The sequence below is a fragment of the Canis aureus genome, chromosome 6, assembly GCF_053574225.1.
Source record: "Canis aureus isolate CA01 chromosome 6, VMU_Caureus_v.1.0, whole genome shotgun sequence".
In the NCBI taxonomy this organism is placed as follows: Eukaryota; Metazoa; Chordata; class Mammalia; order Carnivora; family Canidae; genus Canis; species Canis aureus.
In genome coordinates, this window is record NC_135616.1 from 36,353,617 (window position 1) to 36,373,256 (window position 19,640).

Consider the following 19,640-nt stretch of genomic DNA (forward strand, 5'->3'; position numbering starts at 1 on the left):
TCCAGGAGCTGACCTGAAGGCCCCTGTGGATGGAAGGCAGCAGGGTGTTGGGGGCAGGGAGTAGCTGGCATGTGAGGAAAGGAGGCTGGAGGGGTAGAAGGTCACAGCATGCAGGACCTTGGCAACCGCAGTAGAGAGTCTATCTTGAAAGCCAAGAATATCGGTGTCATTGTTATCAGCAAAAACAATCGTCTCTTTTTGGGAGAATCTATTGTACAGATGGCACTGTGCTGGGGGTTCTGGGGAGAAAGAGAAGGCAGAAAAGAGGCTTGGCCCTCAGAGAACCTACCACCTAGTTAAGAAGATAGGATAGATTAGGGGCGCCCAGGCGGCTCAGTTGGTTAAGCGGCCAACTCTTGATTTTGGCTCGGGTCATGATCTCAGGGTCATGAGACTGAGCTCCATGCCGGGCTCTGCACTCAGCAAGGAGTCTACCTGAGATTCTCTCTCTCCTGCTCCCTCTGCCCCTCCCCATGCTCACTCATGCTCTCTCTCTCAAATAAACAAACAAACAAATAAAATCTTTAATTAAAAAAAGAAGCTGGAATAGACTAGCCAAGGCATGGAAGACCAGGACAAGGATGGTTGTTGGAGCAAAGTAAGTGCAACAGGAATTTAAAGAAATGAGAACAGTTTGTGGGGAAGGGGTTTTGCCCTGAGTCCTCAAGGAGGAATGAGATTTGTCAACAAGGAGAGGCTGATCTGGACCCCACGGGGCCAGGTTTGATGGCAGTGACTCATCTATTCACCAGAGTGGGCTGTGGCTCCAGCTCTCTGCTGGTCATCCACTCTTGGGGCAACACGTTGGACCAGTTCACCCAAAAAGCACCATCCCCACTGAGCCTGGGCATGCAGCCTGAGAAATCAGATGACCGTGCAAGCATGAGATGCCCAGGCCTTAGTACTCACAAGGGTCTGTGATACAGGTGATGGAGCAGAAGAAATGCCCATAATGTTCTCCAGCATCCTGGGGAAGCCAAGATACTTACCTCTTGACCAGTGTCTCCCGTTTGCCTTGGTCCTGGAGCTTGTCTTGGCAACCCAGCCCTGTCATACTCCTGGCAGGGAGGTACCTCCTTGGCCACAGAACCCATCAGGGAAACCAAGGCCTTGCCTACTCCCCAGCCCTCCCGACACGGAGCTCAGGTCTCCCTAAACCACAATACTCCTGCCAATACACCCTCCCTGGATAGTGGGGTCCCCGTCCTTTCTCTCTCACCCTCCCTCCCCAAGCACGTGAGCTCACATTCCCATGGGACCTTGCTGCCTGCTGGCTGTTAGCTCATAATAAATGTTACTCAGTGGTTGAGTAGTCACACTCACTGTGGGCTTTGGTGCTGTGTATCTTGAACACCAAAGTTATCTGGGATTCCAAGACAGGAGGATGCATTTGCAGAATTCTTGGCACTGACAATGGTGGAGGTGGAGGGGTGGGGATGGGAGAGAGATTTGAGAGCAGGAACTACTGCTTAGGGCCCCTCTGATCAACCCATTAGGAGTCTCCCCCTCTGTCCCATGGAGGTAGCCCGGCAGCTCCCACAGCAGAGACTGTAGAGAACGGGGTGGTATGGCCCAGCCACCCTCTTGGGGATGGCAAGAATGGAAGCCAGCAGCCCCGCAGGCACTGGGAAATCCATGCGCCCTTTCTCTACCACTCAACCACCACCAGGCTACTCCATCAGTAAAGGGACACAGTGGTTTGTCATTTTAGTTTCCAACTGGAAGGTATTAATAAATATTTCCAAATATAGTCATTTTCTTTCAGCTTCAGACACTTGGGTGAACGCCTCTGTTGGTGATTTTATTGCTCTTTCCTCAGGCTCATAAGAAACGTGGACATCTGCACATGCATGTACACACAACACACACACACACACACACAGCTGCCAGAGCTGAAACACTCACACTACCTGATCCTGGCAGAGAAGTGTGATAAAGAGGCCTGATTTGTTCTCCCCCAAGCAGCTAAAATAACAGTTCAGGTGAAAAAAGCAGCAGCGTGGGAGTGCACACTCCATCTCCAGGTTCTTCAAAGTCCTCCTGGGTCCTGAGTCAGTAAATGCCACCACATGCCTCAACCAAGGCAAAGGAATTCATTTTCTTAAAGATGCATGAATGCTTTATGGGTTTGGGGGCAGGAAGGGCTCTAGGGTGTTTGAGGGCCTTGACTTGCCCTCTGCCCTGCAATCAGAATCACTGGTGTCTTTGGCAGACTTGGCTCCTTTCCAAGCACAACCCCATTTTACCCTTACCATCACTGTAAGACACATGCTGGTTGGGAAGGTGCAGATGACCAGAGAAGTTAAGAAATTTGCCTAAAGCCACACAGCAGGGAAGTAGCTAGACTCCTGGTCCCACGCTATTCCTGAACCATGCATGAGCACTGTAGGCAGTGTAAACATCCCAGCTTTCTCCTCATCCTCTTTCCAGGATCCCTGTCCTCTTACTGACCTGCCTTAGGGCTCGGTCCTCAGAGTTCTTCATCCACACTCTCCCTGAAGGATCCCACATCCATTTCCCTGACTTTAAATTCTATCGTTATGCTCTCATTTTCTGGAGCTATTTCTCAAGGCCTGACTCAGCCTACTCCACTCACAAGCATCTCAAACCTACAAACCTAAAATGCCCCAGCTAACCCTCCAGAGTCCAGCCCAGCCCCTTCCCCACAACCCTTCCTCCCCAAGCTCCTTTCTTCAGCAGGGAGCACAGTCTCTGCCCAGGTCTCCAATTGCCCTCTCTCTTGTGGGCACATCCTATGAGCTCTACCTCTAGGATCTGTCTCTAGGGTAGCCCCATCTCTCTACCTCCACTGCCACCATCTAGGGCCAAGCTGCCATGTTATGGGTTTAAATGTGTGCCCTGAAAATGATACGTTAAAGTCTTAACACCTAGCACCTCAGAATGTGACCTTATTTGGAAATAGCGTCCTTCTAGAGGTAACAGAGTTAAAATGAGGTCATTAGAGCAGGCCTTAACCCAAAATGACTGGTGTTCTCATAAAAACGGGAAATGTGAACACAGAGACACATGTGTACAGAGGGAAAATGATGTGAAGACACAGGGAGAAGATGGCCATCTTCAAGCAAAGAACGCCTGTGACCACTCGAAGCTGAGAGGCATGGGGCAAATCCTGTTCCGGGCTCCTTCAGAGGAAGCACGGCCCTGCTGACACCTTGAATTAGAACTTTTGGCCTCCAGAACCACGAAACAAAAATTCTGTTGTTTAAGCTACTCAGACTGTAGCACATTATTACAGCAGCCTAGCAAACTAATGCGTGCCATCTCGGGCCCTGCAAACCCTCCTACCAGGCCCTGTTTCTCCTCTGGACCCCCTATAGCCTGCCCTCCCCCCAGAAGCAGAGGGAGCTTCCCAAAATGGAAGTTCCTTGTCCAAAGCCACATAGTGGCCGCCTGTCCCTGGCCTCTGTCCACCTTGACCTCACCTGATGACCTTCTACTCTGACTACCTGCATTGGTTTCACTGAAGTTCTAGAAGCCTCAAGCTCTTCCCCCAGCACTTTCCTTTCTGTCCCTCAGGAAGTCAGCCTAACTGTCTCCTCTGCAGACAGAACTAACCAGAGCCTCCATCTCTAAGTCACTGTCACTGCTCCTCTTAGCTCCGCACCATCGTGTGTTTCCTTCATTCCATTCCTCATGGTTCGTAAGTATGGCTTTCTTCGTTTATTCACTTGCTTACTGTTTAGTTCCCCTCTAAGCTATACACATCTGAGGTCAGGGAGCAAATGCATATAACAAGTGCTTAATAAATATCTTTTGAATGGATGGAGATAAGGCTGCTCCACTGAGCGTTCCAGCCAGACAGCCTCCTGGCCCAGTAGGGGGGAAATGAGTTAGTGATGGACTTGGAGAGAGACCAGAACTCTCCCATCTCATCCTTCATCCTCAGGTGCCAGGCAGCTCCTCACCAGTCTCTGCATGAGCCACCTCTTCGGTCCATGCTTCATGCCATTTCTCCAGCCTGCATGACCTACCTCCCTTGTCGCCATCCATCTACCTTTTGATCTCCACTCCCAGCCCTCTTCCTAGAAGGCTTCCTCAGCCTTCCCAGCCCCTACTGTGAGCTTCTCTCTGTCCATTAGTGCCACTCACTTAGAGCTGTCTGAGTCATTTCTTATCTTTTTAATGTAATCCCTTGTAATACTTAGAGTGGTTAGACTTTGAAGACTGTAGAGGTCTTTGTCATGAACAAAAATGTTTCACTATTATTGTCCCATGGGATTGTCCTAGTGGCCTTCCATAGCTGGGAAACTCCTCCTCCTGAGCTTATGGAGGTGGTAAGCAATTCAGCTGTGGCAAATGTGTCTGCCTACACATGAGTACAATTGTGTGTATGGTTAGAGGAAGAAGAATGCATCCACTGTGGGGCTGGGCTGTTGGGCAGCTTGTCCTCACCCACTCCAAGGAAGACTGCCCTTAGCGCAGCCACCCTCACGGAGCCTGAGCCAGTCCTAAAGAAGTGAGCTTGGACATGCAGCACCTTGTTGATGGGTGCAGGCTGAATCCTTTGCAGAGCCTGGCAGGTCCAAAGCCCCAAGCCAAGAATACTGCGTACACCTCCCTGATGTTGCCACTGAATAGGAATGGCCAACTTGATGGTGAAAAAAAAAATCTCTGTCAGTATCTTCTAGAAATCGATGAAACCCCAAACTGGTTATGATAGAAACCCAAATATTTAAGAAGAAAGAGAAAAGAAACTTTACCTCACTAGTAAGTTCAGGAAAGGGAATGAAAACAAAATAAGGTATCTTGGAAAGACATTCCCAGGAACAGATGTGGGTAAAGGCCCATCCAAATGGTAAAAAAAAATCACATTTGATTCAAAAGTTTAATTCAGCAGGTATTAATAATCTGAGGGAACTCAGTTAAATTCTGAAACTGTCATACTGTATCTTTAAAAAGTCATGAAATTTTGGTACTTAAATAGATATCCCAGCAGTGCACTGGGACACCTGACACTGGCTCATCACCCATAGGTACAATGGGGACACAAGTCTAAGCGCCACCAGCAGGGCCACTTCTTGCACCAGCTACAACCTTAAGCCACTGTTTTGCTCCCAGATCCGTGGTGTGGGGAGGGCCCAGGACCGAAGCTAGAGAACACAGAAAGCAGCCAGACTACGCACCTGAGACACGGGAACTCCACGTTGTCACTCTCGGGCTGCCCCTCTTCTCTCACCAGAACCCGCTCCAGGAACCAGCCGCTGCCCCCGCCTTTGCCGTCATGCCTGATCCTTACCCGCCTCACCTTCCGCATGGTGACTGACTCAATGGTGAACTCATCGGCCTTCAGAGGGGAACACAGCAAGGCTAGTTGGACAGTGGCACCCTTGGGACCCAAACACCAAAGGAAAGACACAGGCCCAGGACTCAGAAAAGCCATGGCTGATGGGTTGGGCTACTGATCTTCCACAGGTGGGCTGAGGGATACCTAGAAAGAAAAGTCTAACTCCTCCTCCAACTGCCTCCACTGAGAAGTCATTCCCTGTCAAATTCCCAACAGGGAAGGTCTGTATTTTTTTGGTTACACCATGACCATTCTCTATGATCTCTTTCTAAAAGGCAAATCTCCCAGCAGGATGAACACGGTAAGCTGGTACCATCAGTAACCATTTATCATGAATTAGTTCCTTGGCTAATCAACTCGGGCTCCTGCTACAGAAGGATAGCAGGAGGGGCATGGCTAGGACTGATTGGCGGGGGCGCTAGTGGTCTTGCTAATTTCATAGTTTTGCCTGCCAGTGGGGCAGCAGGAGTACAGTAGGGGCTGAGAGTTACCAAGCCCACATGAGCACACCTGGGAGCCTCCAGAAACAGGATCACAAGGGTGGGATTTATGGATAAGGGAGTGGGATGGAGATAGAAGGAAAGCATGTGTGGGGGTGGAAGGCAAAGAGGAAATGTAAATATCTACGTGAAGTCACCCCCTCGGTCCCTCCCCAAATGAACCTGGGTCCACCCACGACTCTCAGATTATTTTTACTATCATAACCTTCTATGACCCCAAGAACCAGGCCAGCCTGGAGTGGCCAGAGACAAAGACCTCCACTCAATTTCCAAGGCTTGGCTACCCTCACCAAGGAAGGGGCAGCAGAGGAGGGAGAGAGCCAAGACTTTTGGAAGGTTGATCTGCGAACCGCTTCAGCTGGTGAGTGCTTTGAGCCTCACTTTATTGCAACAATGACTCTACCAAGCACCAACTCTGTGATGCAGGCCAGGCAGTGCATCTGTGTCCCTAATCCTCACATCAGCTGGCCACAGGCAAGCATCTCTTCCCCACTTCAGACATGGGGAAACTAAAGCTGGGGAAATGGAGCAACTGGCCCCACCCTGAGTTTGCCCCCAGATCTGCTTGGCATGTTCCCTACTGCCCCACATGCGGCCTCCCCAGGAAGCCCATTTAACAGGTAAGGAAGAACAAGGGGACCACCCTGCACATCTATAAAAAGAGTAGGGGCAGAACCCAGCTCTTCCACTCCCATATTTCATGTCTTTCTTGATTTCTTTTTCAAAGAGGAAATGAACAAGTTGCCCCTAATGGTCATGTCTAGCGGAAAGAGCAAAGTTCCCAGCCTTCCACTAGCCTGTGTCCTCCAGTCAACAAGCAAGGTGCCAAGCATCCCTCCCTGCCTGACCATCCCCTGCCCCCAGGGAAGAAAGGTGCTGCTCCTACCCGCAAATGTCTTCCTGTTCTGCCCCCCTCTCAAAGCTTAGGGGTGTGGAGGGGACCATGACCCCTGAAAGGGTGGTTCTTCAGGTCCCAGCTGGATAGTCCCAGGACCCTAGAGGCTCTATCATGCATGTTAGTTTGCTCTTCCCCTGAGCAATCCTCTCTGACGACTGGGACCCAGCATCGCTATCAGAGCAAGAAAGACAAGGAGATGGGACCTGGGACAGGGACAAGGGGGGTGGGGTTGGTACATGGCTATACTCACATTCCCCTTCTCAAACAGGTCGGTGTTATTCCTGCAGTTGTAGAGCAGCCGCTCCCCTGTGTCCCCCACATCACCAAAAAGGCAGAGGTAGACATTGGCATCGGTTCCTGCACCTTCGAGTTCTCCAGTACACACGGTCACACGGTACCGGGCCACTGTAAGGTAGAGAAAAGAACACAGTGGCTGACCTCCCCTTGCTCCCAGCATTGGCCCTATTGCTCCTGTCTCTAAGCACCTCTTCCCTTTTTCCCACTACCCCCTCAGGTCTCGCCTGAGCTGACCCTGCTGCCTCCCTGGCTTCACAAAATCCCATCTCACCCAGTCATGGATCGGCTCACCTGCAAGACTCTCTTCCCAGACAAACCAGAGGTTCTCAGGCTTGGACAAGCATCTGTATCCCCTGGGAAATTCTTGTAAGAATGCAGATTCCTGTGTCCCATTTAGACTTCCCAAATTTTAGTTTCCAGAGGTGGGATCCCTAAAACCACTTTGTTGATATGCTCCCCCAGGAGACTGTTAAGGGGGGTTGGCAGTGTTTGGGGCCATGGGTCTGATTCAACCATTTTGACACCTGATTCCATCCAACCCAGCAGACTCTCTGCCTTAGATTGTTCTCCAAGTAGTATGTGTCTTATCTTCTCCAGTAAGATAGCTCTTGTTTGTGAATCAGAACTGAACCCCCTTTGCTTCAGAACTGAAAAGCACCAAATGCAGCCACTGTGGGAGGGACAGCAGCTTCTTTCTTTGTTGAAAATGTACCTTGGAGAAGGTGGACCTGCATCCCTGCACGTCACAGCCTCCCTTCCCACTCCAAATAAGCTAGAAAGTGAAATTCATTAATTCACACACTCATTCATTCATTTGCCCTATATCTATTGACTGAAGCCTAGCAGGTGCTAGGCACCCTTATTGGACAGGGATTCAGTAGTGAGCAAGAAAGACAGAGTCCTGCCCCCATGGAGCTTCCATCAGAGTTGAGAGTGGGTAGGTGGAGAGGAAAGATGGACAGTAAAATCATAATAAATTATGAACAGGAAAGTTTTTTCAGTAATGTCTGCAAGAAAGATCACATAGGAGAGGGGTGCCCCTGAATGGGATGGAAATGGGGAGGGGAGTATGGGGAGAGAGTGAAGAGGATTTAGAGATGCAGAAAAGCTTGCAGCAAGAAGTTGATGTCTGGTACAATGCCAATGATAGGAGCCAGCCACAGGAAGCTCTGAGAGAAGAGGGGGCGAGTAAGTGCAAAGCCCATGTGGGGGTGTTCTTCTCTCTGGGAACAGAGAGGGGCCAGTATGGCTTGGTTAGATGAAGTCCAGAACTGGACCAAGGCCAGCATGGTGGGGGTGTGTGTGTGACAGATGAAGGTCAGAAGTGTGACTTCCTTTGTTGTTTTTTTTATACAAGGAGAAGCCATTAGAGGGCTTTAAACAAGGAAATAGCCTGCTCTGTTTATGTTTTAAAGATCGGTCTGGCTGCCATGGAGAGAACTGATTGTAGGGGAAGAAGGAGTCAATCAGGCCAGTTAGCAGAATAATTATAGTTGTCTAAAAAAAGTAAGAGGGTGCCTAGGACTAGGGGTTCCCTGGAAATGGAGAGAAGTCAGTAGATTAGAGATATATTTTTGAGGTAGAACCAATAGTACTTGGTGATGGATTGGAAAAGTAATAAGGGAAAGAGGAATCATGGATGACTCCTAGGTTTTTGGCTTGGACAACCAGGTAGATAGTATTTCCAATAAGAAGTAGGGATGCCTGGGGGAAAGATGGGCTTAGAGACAGAAATCAATGGTTCTGTTTGTTCATTATAAATTTGTGGTGTCTATTAGATATTCATAAAGAGAGACCAAGATGGCAATTGAATATGTGTCTGGAGAGTAAGGATTGTTGACATGACTTTGGTCATCATTGGCACATGGATTCTACTGAAAGCTATGGGACCAGATGAGATCCCTCACAGAGAGGATTATAGAGAGACACCAACATTAGAGGTCAAGCCCAGGAGAAGCTAGCAACTCAGATGAGAAGCAAACAGTGAAGGTGGGGGGAAACATACTGCTGGACATGCTTCTGAAGCCAAGAGAAGGGAGGAAAGATCATCTGTAGTAAAAGCCACTGAGGAAAGAGAGTGACTTTAGGTTTAGCTGCATGGAAAGCACTCATGTCAAGGACAAGAGCAGTCTTAGTGAAATTGTGGAGGGAGGGAAGAGCCCTATAGCAAGAGTTTGCTTTAACCATTTTTATACTACCAAGTGGTAGAACACACAAAAAAGATATGAGACATAAGAAACAATAGCAAAACAGAATAGGAGGTGAGAAAGTCGATATAGCACCTGGATGCCTGGATGTAAACCTTTCAATTAGTCTGTTGTGAAGAGGAATACAAAAGAAAAATAATAGCTGGAGTGGGGTATAAGTTAGAGAAGTTGTATTTTAAAATGTTTAATATGTGAGATACTAGATTATCATAATAAATGGGAATGATCCTGTAGAGAAAAAGAAAATGATAATGCAGGAGGGAAGAATGAGTGAAGTTCTTTAGAGAGGAAGAAGAAAAATGACTAGAGCATAGATAGAGTACTAGCTTTGCTAGGATTCAAGAAACTACAACTATAGAGACTGGAGGAAGAGCAGAGGTGTGGCCACAAAGTCAGTGATAGGTTTGTAGGACAGCCTTGAATACAAATTGAGATATACTGAGTCATATATGAATTTAAAATGAGACCAGTCTGCAAGGCTGCATGTTTTCCTATAGCAAGTCTACAATGACTGAATAGGTCATTTGTTTGGCTTAACCTAGGATAGGGTTTATCTAGGCAAGTATGATAGAGAGATATAAGGACAGAAAAGGTAACAAACAGCAGGTTTAGAGGTAGATTATAATGGCAATCTGAGCAAGGTATAGAGAAAACTGAGTATAAGAAGAAGGTGATAAAAATCAGTGGATTATAGGTCTTGACAAAGTTAAAAAATGTTACGGTAGGAAAAGCAAAACTATGGAGACAGTAAAAAGATCAATGGTTGCCAGGGTTTTGGTGGAAAGGAAGGGAGAGGTAAATAGGCAGAGCACAAAGGACTTTTTAGGGCAGTGAATTTACTCTTTATATTACCATAATGGTGGATACATGTGATTATAAATTTGTCCAAACCCACAGAATGTACAATACCAAGAGTTCTTCACAAGTAAACCATGAGCTCAGGGTGCTAAGGATGTATCAATGTAGGCTCATTAATTATAACAAATGTGTCATTCTGGTAGGTGATGATGATAATGGAGAGCATATGCATGTGCAAGGGAAGGGAATATATGATAAATCTCTATACTTCCTCCCAATTTTGCTGTGAACCTAAAACTGCTCTAAAAAATAAAGTCTATTTTTAAAAATGAAAAAGATATTAAGATATCTCCAGATAAACAAAAACTGAAAAAAAAATCATCACTAGTAGACCTGCCCTCCAAGAAAATTTAAAGGGAATCCTTCACATTAGACATTAGGCAGCAACGAAGAATTCACCCGAAGAGCACCAGGAAAAGTAATGACATAGTAAATATATAGATGGTATCGTATAATATTTGTAATTATTTTCTTTTCATATCTCATATAAAAGACAACTGCATAAAGCAATAAATATAAAACTTCATTAGGGCTTTATAACGTATACAGATATAATTTGTAAGACAGTGTAACATAAAGGAGGGGGAGGAGAACAAACATATCAGAGGAAAGTTTTTGTATATTATTGAAATGAAGTTGGTATTAATCTGAATTATAAATTAAGATGTTAATTGTAATTCTCTGGGAAACCATTTGAAAATAAGAAAAATACATATTAAAAGAAACAAGGGAAATAAAATGGTATTCCAGAAAATATTTATTTAACACAAAATAAAGTGGTAGTATAAAAATAGAAGAACAACAACAAAAAAAGATACAAAACATAAAAAACAATAGCAAAACGGCAGGCATAAATCCTGCTATATCAGTATTACATTAAATGTAAATGGACTAAATATTTCAATCAAAAGGCAGAGTGTGGTCATCCTGCAGAGACAAGATGGGTCCTTTCACCACATATTTGCTCATATATCAAGGCTGATGATGTCTCACTTGTACCAAAAGTGAATATAAGATGTATCGTTCACATAATGAAGAGTTCCTGGGAGAGTATGGTAGGTTTCCAAGAAAGTCTAAAAATAGCTTGAGACCCTCCCTTGCATGGGTAAGCACTTGCATGGCTTCAAGTTTCCACCAATGCTAAGGGAGAGCATTCAGTCTTCTTAACAAATTGCTAGATGTCAGGCAGAAAGGGGGAAGCATAGTGTAGTTTGAAAGCTGTCAGCAAACACCAAAAAAGTCACACTATTACACAAAGATTGGCAAAACTGATAATAGATCTAACTACCTGCTATATACAGAGATACACCATAGATTCACAGACAGAAATAGGTTGAAAGTAAAAGAGTGGCTAACAGAACTGGCTTTATCTGAATAGACTTAAAACAAGTGTAAAGATTAAATCAGTAATAAAAAAACTACTCACAAAGAAAAGCTGAGGCCTAAATGTCTTTACCACTGAATTCTATCAAGGATTCAAAGAAGGATTAATACCAGTTCTTTTCAAATTCTTCCAAAAAATAAGGCAGAATGTTTCCAATATTTTATGAGATCGGCATTACCCTGATACCAAACCAGACACAGACATCACAAGAAAAGAACATTACAGACCTATCTCTCTTATGAATATGGATGCAAAAATCCCCAACAAAATACTAGCAAACCAAGTGCAGCAACATAAAGGATTTATACCTTGACAAAGTAGAATTTATCCTAAGGATACAAGTTTTGAAAAATCAATTAATATAATGTATCACATCAATAGAATAAAACACAAATGTAACATGATCATTTCAATAGGTTCAGAAAAAAACATATGACAGAATCTAACACTCTTTCATGATAAGAAAACTATCAGAAAACTAGGAATAAAAGGAAACTTCATCAACCCATTAAGTCATCTATGAAACATCCACAGCTAATACATAATTAATGGTGACAGACTGGATGCCTTCCTTAAGATCAGAAACAAGACAAGGGTATTTGCTCTCACCATTTGTTTTCAACATGGTACTGGAGGTTTTAGCCAAAGCAGTTAGGCATCCATATTGGAAAGGAAGAAGTAAAACTATCTGTATGCATAGAGGACATGATCTTATATAGAAAATCTTTAGGTTTCCATTAAAAACTATTTGAACTAATAAATGAGTTCAGCAAAGTTGTAGAGTATAAGATCAATATACCTGAATCAATTGTATTTCTATTCTTTTGCAATAAACAATCTGAAAATGAAACAAAAAATCTCCATTCAAAAGAGCATAATAATATGATAAATATGATAAATTTAATAAAATGAGTGAGAAACATGCTCTGAAAACTACAAAATATTGTTGAAAAAAATAAAAATTACTTAAATAATTGGAAAAACATCCCACGTTTACTGACTGGAGGAAGACTTAACACTATTAAGACGGTGATAATTCTCAAATGGATCCACATATAAAATATAACCTCTGTCAGAATGCCAGCTGACCTCTTTGTAGGAACTGAAAAGCTGATTCTAAAATTCATATTGAATTGAAAGGGACCCAGAATACCTAAAATAATCTGGAAAAAGAATAATAAAGAAGAAGCGTTGGCAAGAATGTGGAGAAATTGGAGCCCTCACACACTGCTGATGGGAATGTAAAATAGTGCAGCTATTTTGAAGAACAGTTTGATAGATCCTTAAAAAGTTAAACAAAGAGTTACCATATAACCCAGCAATTCCATTCAAGAGAAATGAAAACCTAATCCACACAAAGACTTATACCTGAATGTTCATAGCAGCATTATTCGTAATAGCCAAAAAAAGTAGAAACAACCCAAATGTCCAACAACAGTTGAATATGATCTAACTATACGATGAGATATTATTTAGCAATAAAAAGAAATGAAATACTGATATGTGCTACAGTGTGGATGGATCTTAAAAACATGCTAAGAAGCCAGACATAAAAGGTCACTTATTATATGATTCCACTTATATGAAATGTCCTGAATAGGCAAATCTATAGAAACAACAACAACAAAAAATAGATAATTTGTTGTCAGAGTCTGAGGAGTGAAGTAAAACACAGAACGTGACTGTTAATGGATACCACATCTCTTCTGGGGGTGATGAAAATGTTCTAGAATTTGATAGTAGTGATGGATGCATGATTTTATCAATATACTAAACCGCCTCTGAACTGTACACTTTAAATGGACGAATTGTATAGTACATGAATTATAGCTCAATAAAGCCACTGTTTTAAAAATTGGATGCTACTGTTGGTGATTCATCTAAAGTGAAGACAAAGTATATCCGGATTGATACAAATCACCAAAAAAGTTAAAGTCAGTGTACAAATTAGTTTCTCAGGAATATACCCACTTTTATTTGGAGATATAGAGACATCTGAAAATTAAATTTGGCCTTAAATCCGTGGGTCTACGTAGATACAGTGTGTGCAGCAAAAGTCTGGTCAGAGCGATGGGCAAGGAGAGACCACCTGTCCACAAAGCTGGCACCAGGAGGGCACAGGAACCAAGGGGGTTGCAAACATCTCCTGCCCCCAACACCACCTCTTCACGGGGCCACAGCCCCTGAACTTAGAGCTTCTCTACCTTCTCCAATCACCTCTGCTAGGATACAAATTCTAAGCCTTCTCAGCCTTCAGCTTTCAGCCTCTGCATAAATGAAGCTGATGCTCTTGTGTTTAGCTCCTAGTGATAGAGCTGGTGGCAGTAAGAGGGATGAACAGCATTAAGGGAGTGAGTACTGGAATGTGGAAGCACAGAAGGGCAGGAGGAACACCAGCCTCGCTTAGTGTCTTAGTCCTGATGAAGTTCAGTTCTGCTTCTTCAGCTGTAGCTATCGGGCAATTCCCAGGAGCAAACTGGGAGGGAATGTAGCAAATCCAGGAGCAAACTGGGAGGGAATGTAGCAAATCCCTTTGCCTGGAAATTCCACTCCTGTTTGTTCAGGAGCACTAAGGTCCATTTGGCTGGAAGTTCTAGGGGCTCCTGATCTCCTCCAGGGGATCCTCCCAGCCACCAGCCATTGAGGTCCCAAGTGCCTTCCTGGCAGGAAGCCTACGGACCATTAAAAATAATTGTATTGTTAGCCATCAGCAGTGAAAGACTTCAAACAGATGGGTAAGTACCAGAGCCTCTTGTACTCTAATTTAAAAATTACACCTCAGCCTGATTAACAAGAAGCTCCTCTTTCCAGCAGTCGAGTCCAGTGGTCTCTTGGCCACTCATCAGTGGTGTATAATCATTTCTGTGGCACACGCAGGAGAGCATGCAGATCTCATTGCTTCTAGTGTCTCACAGAACTCCTGAGGAAGGGCAGTGCATCGTAAGCGGTGCCTATGTGGTCTGTGTTTGTCAGTTAGGTCACCCCTCAAAGCCAGATATGGCATTAATTGCTTCTTTGGCCCTTGTTTTTTTTAAATAAGCCAGGAGTACACAATTCAAAATCAGAGAACTGGTAAGTATGTATGTATATCTAGTTATTTGAGAGAGAAAGTGCGTATGTGTGTAAGGGGCACGGGGGTGGAGGAGTGGGGGTGAGGCAGGGAGAGGGACAAGCAGACTGTGTAGAGGCAAGGCTTGATCCCAGGACCCTGAGGTCATAATTTAAGCAGAAACCAAGAGTCAGCTGCTTAACCAACAGAGCCACCCAGGTGCCCTGAGAATTGGTTTTAAATTTGTCCTTATTTTATGTGAGTCCAAGACTTTTCCACTTGAGCAACTGCTAGGAAGCCCTGCACATTATTTACTATACCCTGGTACCAACTGGGGAAGTGGGACTTGCCACCAGCGGAGATCCAAATTCCTGTAGAGATGAATGAGGACATGGGGGAGTTCCAAGCACAACAGCAGTTTATGGGGGCCAGATAAAGCATCTGGGAGATAGAATCCAAGTTAACATGGGCCGGAAAGTACTGCCAGGGACCCTCTAGAAGACATCAAACTGCTATTAGAGCCAGGACAGACAGCTCTTCCATCCAACACTGTTCACTAGAGACTTTTCTTTTTTCTTTTTTTTCATTAAAATGGTTCTTTAAGGGGCACCTGGGTGGCTCAGTTGGTTTAGAGTCTGCCTTCAGTTCAGGTCATGATCCTGGGGTCCTGGGATAGAGCTCCTGGACAGGTTCCCTGCTCAGCTAGGAGTCTGCTTCTCCCTCTCCCTCTGCTCCTCACCCCAATTGCTCATTCTCTCTCTCTCTCTCTGTCTCTCTCTCTCTCTCAAGCTCTCTGTCTCTCTCTCAAATAAATAAATAACACCTTTAAAAAAAATAAAATGGTTCCTTAATAGTATCACAGAAGACAAAAACCAACAGCTGTGACAGCCTTACATCTTTACCCTGTTTAAAATGTTACATGCACATTTACAAGTATAACCTATAGACATGCTCTTCCTCCTCACCAATCTCTCCTTGTCTGTCAAATCCCTACTCAGAGAACACCTAGCTCAAATGGCACTTCCTCTGCAATTTCTCCCATGATCTTGGGCAGAAAGTTCATCTTCCCATTGTGTCTCCACAGCATTCTTTCACTAAGTCCTGCCAGAGCCACATTCAGAATATCTCCTGAATTTTCCCTCTCTCTAGCCCATTCTTGCCCATTTCCAGTACCTCTTCTTCTCTCCTTGATGACTTATTAAAGATTTGTCCCTAAACTCCATCCTCCACACATCCATGAGACAGGCCAGGGAAACTGTTGGGAAGAAGGAGCTAGAAGGACTTCCAGGATGGGGTGGGGGTCACCCAGGTCATGAGAGGGTTGGGAGGCAGGAGCCCCAGCCAGAGGTAGGGTGTGTTGCTCAGAAGAGCTTCATGTGATGATCCTGAGTGAGGTACTAAGGTGAGGGGTAAGTAGGTGGGGGGCAGTGATCAGCAAAGTAGATGAAAACTAGGATGGGGGTGAGGGGATTTTGCACATGAACATTGAAAGAGGCAGATCAAAGGCTCTGAAGTTTTGATGTGCAAAAAAATTACTTGGTATGCTTGATGAAGATGCAGATTCTCAGGTATAGCCCTCAAAAAGTCTAATCGGCATCTCTGGGGTGGAGTCGAATTGTGTCTCCCCCCATCCCATTCATTTGTTTAAGTCCTAACCCACAGTATCTCAGAATGTGATGATTTGGAGGTAGGGCTTTTAAAGAGGTGATTAAGCTAAAATGAGATCCTATGGGTGGACCCTAATCCATATGACAGAAGAAGGGATTAGGGCACAGACAAGGGCACACTAGAGGGAAGACTGTGTGAGGACGCAGCAAGAAGGCTGCCATCTATAAGCCAAAGAGAGAGGCCTCAGAAGAATCCAACCCTGCTGACACGTTCATCTTGGACTTCTCTAGAATTGTGAGAAAATGAATTTCTGTTGTTTAAGCCCCTGGTCTGTGGTATTTTGTTATGGGAGCCCGAGCAGACTGATAATACGCTGCCCTAGAACAATGGTGGGAGTTGGGGGTCTGAAGGATGACCAAGAGACACATTATACCATCTTCATTGAAATAAAAAAGTAACCAGAGATGGGATTGATCCGGGGCTGAGGTGACATCGTGAGATGGTGTGAGCCCCAAGTCTGAGAGTGCAGAGGGAGGGAGTCAGGCAAACATCCTCCCCCTGGTCCCACAGTCTGGGAGGAGGAAAAACAGATTTGGAGGGACAGGGTAGCCAGGCTTCCGTCAAGGTAAAGAGGAGGTAGAGGTAAAGAACATCTTGGGCATTCTAAGTAAAAATGGTAGATTTCTTTCTGGGAAAACTTCACTAAAATGACAATGTACAGATGTTTCCAGGACTTAACCAAATGAAAAAAAAAGTTTTCATTGATAAACCTAGGTGATAGGAACAACACAGATAACAGCAGCAAGATTTTGGGAACTTGACAGTCCCCGGAAAAGCAAATAATACCTTGGCACAGTGGTTCCTCACCAGCAGCATCACCTAGAAATCTGTGAGACAAATTCCTGGGTCTCACCCCCGACTTCCTGAATCAGGAACCCTGTGAGTGGGGCTGAGTGCTCTGCGTTTCAACAAGCCCTCTGGATGATACAGCACATGAAAGTTTGAGGATCCCTGATATACCAGACCAGAGAGAATGGCTCAGAGCTGTCAAGTGTGAAATTTGAGAGGCAACCAGCAAAAAAAGGCTCAGGAATGAAAGGTCCAGGTAATTTCAGAAACAGGAAGTGAGGAGCTAAAGTCCTGAGAATTGGTTAGAAAGAGCAAGGAGGTGGTTAGGTCCCAAGACAAGCCCCCCCCCCCCCACTTGGTTCAAACCTGCAGGCTCAATTCTGGCACACAAAGGGGACAGATCCATAAGAGCAGGTGTATCTCTGCCTCGATGGACTATATTATTATATCATACCCCATTTTGGGGAAGAATCCTGTTACCTACTTGTTCCCAGGTAGAGGACTTCTTTGTTGCCACAGAAAATATTACCAAATTTGAAAAGACAGTGTAGAGCCCCTGACCCAGGAGCCGGAAGACCTTGCTCTAGGTCTGACTCTGTCTCAAACTATATAATCAGGACAAGAACTCCTCACTTGCCTGAACTGCATCAGGATATTTTAAAAGCTTCTGAACCCAAATATTCTATGGTCACATTTTAATTAAAAATGAAGAACCACCATAAAGTTGATGATAGATACTGCCAATCGCAAGCATTGCCTAATTAGACTAATAGGTGGGGTGATTTCTTAGTAGATATTTGCTCTGTGGGGTTTCTATGTTTTTGAGCATTTACTTCTATTTAAATCATTTTAACAAACATATACAGAGCTTCTACTGGATGTACAAATGTCTGAGAAGTGACACTATCCAAATATTTAGAAGAGCTATCAGGACTATGGGTGATATTGTTTTCTATATATTCTTAACTCTTTGCAATTTTACAGTATTCCTACACTTAAAAAATTAACAGCTGCCACAGTGATAGCAAAGATGTTAATTATGTTAAGTGCCAATCCTGATCAATTACTAATGTCTGCTTGGAGTGCTGTATTGAGAGCTTTGAAACTCATTTCAGACTCAGCGGGAGAGAAGGCTGTGATCACTCTGTAACGTCTGCCAAGGGAAAAGGACAGGACATGTGCTGTGTCTTTGTCTATTCTGCTACTATAATGTGGAGGCAAAATGATCTCCCTTTACTTCTTTGAATGTGGAAAATGGACCCCAAATTAAAAGCTTAGTTCCTCTCCTATGAGCCTTAATTAGAAACAGAGGACTCATCTGGGGCAGCCAACCGTGGCTTCTAGATACAGCTTTCCTTTTGGGGGAGCGTCTCACACATAAATTGAAGAGAATGCTTCTTTAACGTCAGGAAGGCTGTGGAGAAACCTTGCTCAGTGGAGGTTCCTCTCATCCCTCAGCCACCTGAAGACCCATACATGTCACCTCCCTCCCCCACACCCACCACCACAGGCTCTGGCATCACAACTTAGAGATGCCTCCTGCAAGCCTGTCATAAGGCTGGGAACTACTGACTGCAACCTGGCATTTGGAGGGGGCCTGATGAGGTACAGTGGACAAGACTCGTGGGCCAGACCCCCACTGGCATGCTGACCAGGAGTTCTACTGCCTACCTCGGGATGGAGAGCTGGTCAATACTCACTGCTCATTATCCTCCGCACTGTTGGGCCCTCTGCAGTCATTTCTCTCACAATCTCATTGTCATCTTCATTGGCATCCAGCCAGCGATTACAGTTGAAGTTATACTTGTCCTTGGTCAAAGTGTTCATTAAGGTCATCTGGAATGAAGTTCTGGGTGAGCAAGGGGGTGTACCAGAGATATACCACACCCTGGGGTCCCCGTTCTGCTATCTCCTCAAAGGCAGGCCAAGGCCGCCGTCCCATAGAGATGACTCTTATGGAAGATGGAATACCAGATTAACATCTATCCCTTCTGCTCCCTGGAGACCCATGCTTGCCTAGCAGCCAGGTGCCTGGGGAAGCATACAAGTCTCCTGAACACCTGAGCATTTTCTCAGTCTACTTTGGAGATTCTCTCCCCATCAGGAAGTCCCCGTGTCCTATGTCCAAATTCAGGTTTCACTGTGAGACCCATGGTTACCCACTCCCACTCCCAACAGACACAAAGGCAAACTGACGAGACAGGGTCATTAGAAAGGGACCACTCTGGTTCCTCTCCCAACTACTTCCCAAGCCCCAAGATGGCACACTTCACCTTTTCTAAATGCCATCCAGAACCAGGGCTCCTTCTGTCATGCCATGCTCGAATCTTGTAAAACCTGCCAAGATCTGGGAGCTCAATCTATGGGGAGAAATAACAAGGTTAGGGTAGACATAATCCAGTAAAATATGTTTATCCTCACAGCTGACCGCCTGCCAGGAGGGCACCCACTCTGGGCCACATCTTCAGCAGCAAGGATGGCTTTGCTTCAAGTCCCCCTCATATACTTTATCCTCTCATGCCTTTGCAACCAGAGGCACATGAGGGCGAGACAGCCATGTAGGGCCTAGGTTCGGTTTGGCCTGGTGAAACTGAACAAAAATAACTGACCCACAGTAGGATCCAGAATAAAGAAAATCTTCCAAGCAATAAACTCCCAGTAACAAAACCCATATGGCAGCCCTGC

General features: G+C 45.0%; 1 protein-coding gene across 1 annotated transcript in view; it reads right to left on the reverse strand.

The window, feature by feature from the left end:
• The window catches only part of LOXHD1 (lipoxygenase homology PLAT domains 1), a 167,246-nt gene that overhangs the window by 81,554 nt on the left and 66,052 nt on the right, over positions 1–19,640 (reverse strand). Inside the window, exons 11-14 of the mRNA XM_077900660.1 lie at positions 19,229–19,315; positions 18,656–18,791; positions 6,954–7,108; positions 5,145–5,305 (exon numbers count right to left, since the gene is read on the reverse strand). Coding sequence (XP_077756786.1) covers positions 5,145–5,305; positions 6,954–7,108; positions 18,656–18,791; positions 19,229–19,315 — 539 coding nt within the window. The remainder of the gene's footprint in view (positions 1–5,144; positions 5,306–6,953; positions 7,109–18,655; positions 18,792–19,228; positions 19,316–19,640) is intronic.